Below are 6143 nucleotides of genomic sequence, written 5' to 3'. Positions count from 1 at the left end.
GGAGGGGAACGGTTTTTTATTTGCCCTCCACGCTCAACTTTGACAACGTCAAAGGGCGTAGTTGGAGGTGTCGGGACACGCCTGGCTTCGCAGAGCGCTTGTTTGCCCTCCAATTGGATACTGAGGACATCCTTGGTGGTGGGGAAGTGCCTCAACTAAGGGCGGAGTGAACGGTTTCTTGACATTGCTTTTTTCTCATTTTCACGGGGATGCCGCGCCATTCAATCCGTTTGGAGAACCATGTAGATCCTTTCCTCGTGGGGACGCCAACCGGGCAGGGCCCACGTGCCGGTGCCTCAGTCGCCTTCCTCTGCGGGTTGGCTAATTTAGTAGATGCCCCTTGGGGTTTTGGGAGGTGGTGCTGCGGTGCCACTGGGCGTGGTGACGCCTTGATCACCCTTGAGGATTGGGAGGGGCAAGTGGTGTGGCGATGGCCGCTTACCCGCGCCGTGGCTGACATTCTTTTAGCTTTCGGGGTTGCGTTAGCTGCCGCGCGGTGCCAAAAAAGTGCTAAGGGGAGGGATAATGTGGCCTTCAACCTCGCTCGGGGCGTTGGGCGCGTACAGCGCGTTTGGAAGAAGTGGCTTCCGCCGTCTGGGGTGCCGGTGGCGTGTGCCTCGTGCGGTTGGTTTTTCTCTTCAGGAGATGGGACTGATCAATGCTTGGGGGTTAGAACTTCTGTCTCCTTGTGTTCGCTTGTGGGGAGCTAGTGGGGCGCAGGCCGCCCGCTAGCAGGAGGTAGCAAAGGTGCGTGGAAGTTCCGGCCACTTTAAAGGATATGAAACTGAAGGGGAGATATCGCCTCCAAGGCACCCTAGGGAGTCGCGGTTTAGCAGCACTGTCCCTTGGGGGCTGCTGCCGCATGATCGTGTTGCCGGAGCCCGCTATTTCGTATCTTCGGGCGCCAGCTGGGGGGGGGGGGCGGCGGGTTTCTCCACTTGGAGACCCCCACCGTGCTCGGGCGCCGTCATTTAATCGGCGGTCCCTCGGGAAAGAAAGGGACCTGTATGGGCATTCCGGGTGGGGGGATTTTTTTTTTGTGTGCGCAGGCGCGCTTCAATTGCGTAGTATCAATAGAAGGATTGAACATCCCCCCTGAAACGAAGTATCAATCGCGTGCTGACACTCGATTCTGTGTTCGTGATACCGGTGTTTGTGCTGAGCGTTGCTTGTACTGCTTGACTGTGTGGGCCGCACACTGCGGTATGCTTGAGAGGGAAAGAAAAAGAAAGGATATCCTCCACGACGGTTAGAGACTATATGTCAAGGATAAAAGGAAAAGGGGCAGATATAAAGAGGTATTCAGTTATGCAGTGTGTGTATGTGTGGATCTGTGGTTGCGGGATACTCCACACTTCTTTTGTTTTTTTTATTACGAGTGAACACGTTGCTGTGCACGGTGAACGTCCCTCCCACGACCGAAGGATTTTTTAATTCTGATAATGCGGATATCCGTAAAGTTCCGTCCTTTTCTTTGTGTTACAAGGGGTCGTGTGTCTTTCACTCATGCAGTTTGATTTTATTTTCGTCGACTCCTGGAATTATCTGTGTTATTTATTTTAATTCCGTTCGTGTGATTCCGATATACCTCTTTTGGTTGTTTCCTATTAGGTGGTCGGCTACAATGTTAACTTTTCGCTGATGTTTGTGAGTCTTCTGTGCACTTTTCCTATTGGCCTTTGCAAATGGGTGTTGATCTTCATAGTGCATAGACGGTTTGCGAGGATGTTGGGACCATGCAATCACTTTGGCGGTGCGTCCGTTCTTTTTCTTTTTGGAGAAAAATATTGCGTACATTTATTCACTTAATTTTGTCGGTGGCCTCTGCTATGTTTTTTGATTGTGCTTGTTTTTCTAGGAGAATCCGCACCTTCTTTAATTTTGAGGTTGTATAAGCAGTTGTTTTGTAGTATAAGTAAGGAGACATATGCTACAATGTTTTTGTAAACATTATGTTCGGGTACATACGAAATATTTTACTGCTTCCTTTTTCCGCTGAACTTGGGGTGAAGTTCCTACGTTTTTATTCTGTTTCATTAAGGTAACCCAAGTTCCTTTTCTTTCGTTGCCTTCTCCCTCTGGACACAACACGGGCGGTCGAATATGACTGCTTATATCAAGGCATCGCGACGGCGTTAGAAAACAAAGGTGACGTGTGTAATAACTTTCGCTTGGCCGGAGGGTCATGTTTCTGCCTCTTTGTTTTTTGCGTCGTGAAATGGTGACCTGGTTTTTGTGTACCGAGCATGTACTTTTTCATATTATCATATTCCACGAAGATTTCAAGTATTGTCACATACTTTGCCCGTGGTAGGTGCTACCCAGGCCATGCTTCCAGAGGTAATAATGATAGTTTCAGCGAAGTGTGTTGTCGATGATGTTATCGGCGGTTTTGCATAATCGTTTGTCGTGTTTTATCTGTTGTGGCAACCTCGTTAATATACAGTTAGACGTTAATTTACATATTTTGCGGTTCGGTCATAAGCCATAAGTTTTCTAGAAGTGGGTGTGTTTGTTACCCCTTTTACACTCACTGTTAGAAGATGTTTTACGTGTCTACTACTCGGCTATTGTATTTGGCCGCAATATATTCGGGGAGACGGCTTTGATATGGATCTGACTCGTCATGTGTGTATCTGCATGCGTGCATAAAGTGTAGAGGAGGAAAGTGCAGGTGCAACATCATTACCTCGCGTTAATAGAAGACGAAGTGAGTATGTGATTTCAGCGGGCGCCAAGTTGATCTTCGGCTCTGCCGGTGACGAGGATAGCTGCAGGGGCCTTGAAGGAGAACTTAACACAGTCGTGGTAAGTAAGTACGAGAGCAAAGTATGTACAAAACTAGGTTGCCACAGGGGAGAAAGGTGTACACCGCTGGAGATGGTGTTGGCATGTGCATATGTGCATGTACTGAAGCATTGTCCATATTGTCGGCAATTAAATAATTCTTCCCTCCGACAGATTTAAACACCAAGTGAAGTATACAGTTTTTCACTGCTGCAACTACACATACGAATTTAGTTTTTTTCTTCGAAGGGACTAACCATACAAGCATTCGAATTTTCAGTAAGAGCGCAAACTTGTGAATAGGGTTAGGGTTAGGGTTAGGGTACACATAAAAAATAAGTAAATACTCCGATGCAGGTTGATTGGGGTGCAGTTCATAAATTCATTACTGACGAATGGGACAAGACCCTCGTCCCCACCATTTCTGCATACATCGAGGTTCCGAACCAAAGCCCCCACTACGACCAGGAATGGGCAACCAATGGGTTAATGCAAAAGGCTATGGATATCATTATTGAGTGGGTCAAAAAACAGCCCATCAAGGGTATGAAATACGAGCTTTTCGAGGAGAAAGGATTAACGCCTTTCCTCATTGTGGAGATTGAAGGAACTGAGCCATGTGCCAACACACTAATGATGTACGGCCATATGGACAAACAACCCCCTCTTCTTCCGTGGGAGGAGGGACTCCACCCATATAAGCCAGTGTATCGGGATGGCAGATTATATGGTCGTGGAGGAGCTGACGATGGTTATGCCGTGTTTTCAGCTCTGACCGCAATGGCGGCTGTGCAAAAGCAAGGCATTCCACACGGGAAAGTCGTTGTTATCATTGAGGCCAGTGAGGAATCTGGGAGTATGCACCTCCCTTTTTACCTCGAGAAATGCAGGGACCGCATCGGCAACGTCGATCTTCTTATTTGTTTGGACAGTGGGGCGATGAGCTACGATCAACTTTGGCTGACGACAGCTCTACGAGGAGTATGTGGTGGCATGCTTACAGTGGAAACAATGAAGGAAGGCATGCACAGTGGCCTATCCGGTGGCGTTGTTCCCGATTCCTTTCGTATTGCCCGTATGCTCCTCGAACGTATTGAAGATACAAATACCGGTGAAGTAAAAATTATCGAAGCAAACTGTGACATCCCTCAGCATGTTGTGGAGAGTATGCAGTCAATAAGGGCAATTGCATACAAGGAGCAGTTTCCCCTTCTGTCCGGCGTGTCTACTGAAGTTGATGACACTGTGGAGCTAGCCCTGAGGAATTCTTGGAAACCGTGCTTGACAGTGGTGGGTGATAACCTCCCTGATGCGGCAACGGCTGGGAATGTCAATCGTGCCAAGACCGTGCTGCGGCTCTCCCTCCGTGTCCCCCCTATTGTGGACGCGACGAAGGCCACACTAGCGATGAAAAGAATACTCGAGGCTGATTCCCCATATAACGCCAAAGTAACTTTCACTCCGGATGATGCAGGTGACGGCTGTGCGACACCACGGCTAAAGCCATGGCTTGTGGAGGCGCTCAATAAGGGTAGTGAGATGGCTTTTGGTAAGGGGTTCGCATCACAGGGCATGGGTGGGTCCATTCCTTTTATTGCAATGTTGCTGAAAAAATTTCCGGATGCGCAATTTGTGGTCACCGGCGTTTTGGGACCGAAGAGCAACGCACACGGGCCGAACGAGTTTCTACATGTGCCGTTTGCGAAAGGAGTAACTACGTGTGTTGCCCGAATCGTTGCGGACCACTACCATGCAACGCCAAAGATACATAAGCAGTGATCAGCCGACCATTGCTTCAAGTTTGCTCCCCTGCATTTACGGTCCTGTTGGTTAAACGTGCAACTTTACTTCTCTGTGGTGGGATAAATGAGTTTGTGGGCTTGAGCATGTGGGGATTGACGACGTTGGTGCTAATATGTTATTCTGGTTTCTCGGCTACTTGCTTGCATGTGGGAGGGGGGGGGGAGAGATATTCCAGAGGCGGAAAAAGAAGTGAAGCAGATATGGGATAATGTTTTTATCAATTTACGTTCCCCCTTTCCACTTTGTTTGCCGTCCGACTATTATGTGGAGGCCCAGAAAGATGAAGAGACTTTCGTTCAGTGCGTTCTAGCTGACGTTTGTCCCTGTGTTTGGTGAATATGTTCCCTGAAGTTATGATTTTGGAGTGTTTTTTCCCCTTTTACCTTCGACACCCTCTCACAAGTTTAATACATACGCGAGCTCGGACTCAATATACCAGTCGTCCGATTAATTGAACACGAACACCTCGCAATGGGTCCGCCGTTCCGTTCCGTTTATTTGTTTTCTCTTACTTCGTCTCGAAAGTTATTTTATTAGTGAACAAATCGGTAGATTCGTAAGTAAAATGTCCCGCCGTCCGTACGGCCGCTATCAGGGTTCTGGCGAAACCCTTAGCCCACCATTTTGATCCGAATGGATCGCAGCCATTGTTGCAGGCATTACGTTGTGCCGTGTGGGCTTTGCCACCATCGTCGGGGTGGGGGTGGTGAGCAGCCCGTACGGACGCGTCACACTCAAGATAGCGACGGTAGTTCGGTCGTGGTGGAAGACAGAAAAGCGTCCTTATTGAACTCATTTTCGCTGCTGCGTGTCACGAAACATGTGAAATTGTTATACCTTGTTTTGCTATCCGGGCAATGCCTTACGCTCCCGAAGTCGCACTGATGTCGCCAACTAAGACAAAGTATAAGTGGGGGCCATTGCTCTCCCCACCTTCGGCAGCTGTGCTCAGTTACATCGGTGCAGCGTACATGTCTCACTCGGCCAGTTTTTGGTCTCCACGAGGTAACAAGTGAAGCAAAGTGTTTCTAAAACGTTTTCTCACCTTCACGTCTTTCAGATACTTCCTTTCCTTCGCTGCCTCCTTCTCTGGTTTCATCTGAGGGTGAAGTATCAGCCTGTGGTCGACGCATCCAATCAATAGGCAGGGTTTGCGTGGTTGGTGGGTCAGCACAGCTTAGCGGTATGGAAACGGAGGGTTTGCTCCAGCTGGTGTCTATTGGCTTCGTGTGTGGGTCCGCCTGCCGCAATGCGATGTGCTAACTCGGACAGCAAAAACATTTTGCGGTCGCTGCAGAATGCGTGACACCGAGTGGTAACACGCGACCAGCCGGGAAGTCTATGCAGCGCCAACCCGTGGAACCGAAGTTGATGGAACTCTCACGACGAAGAGCTATTGGCAGGGGGCGGGGAGGGAAGGCAATACGTGGAGACAACGGCTTCCTTCGTTCAGATCCGCATGGCAGAATCAATGGAGGGGAGGAATCAATTTTGGCGATATAATGGTTGATGAGGTCCTTGTATAGGTGCGCTGCACATGTGCCTCCGCTCCG

The 6143-nt window shown here is 49.0% G+C and overlaps 2 protein-coding genes across 2 annotated transcripts; both read left to right on the top strand.

Moving 5' to 3' along the window:
* Positions 1-209: 209 nt before the first annotated feature.
* Positions 210-710, top strand: TEOVI_000197500 (uncharacterized protein; the record flags this gene model as incomplete). Its single annotated transcript, XM_067225120.1, has 1 exon — positions 210-710. One exon carries the CDS (start codon positions 210-212, stop codon positions 708-710), a length of 501 nt encoding a protein of 166 aa, XP_067081221.1.
* Positions 711-3138: 2428 nt separating this feature from the next.
* On the top strand, positions 3139-4566 carry TEOVI_000197400 (cytosolic nonspecific dipeptidase, putative; the record flags this gene model as incomplete). Its single annotated transcript, XM_067225119.1, has 1 exon — positions 3139-4566. The coding sequence occupies one exon, from the start codon at positions 3139-3141 to the stop codon at positions 4564-4566; it is 1428 nt and encodes a 475-aa protein (XP_067081220.1).
* Between the last annotated feature and the right edge of the window lie 1577 nt (positions 4567-6143).

Source organism: Trypanosoma equiperdum (genome assembly GCF_001457755.1).
Source record: "Trypanosoma equiperdum strain OVI genome assembly, contig: ctg_461, whole genome shotgun sequence".
Lineage (NCBI taxonomy): Eukaryota > Euglenozoa > Kinetoplastea > Trypanosomatida > Trypanosomatidae > Trypanosoma > Trypanosoma equiperdum.
Note: the sequence above shows the minus strand (reverse complement) of the source record. Positions and strands in the feature narration are given on the sequence as shown.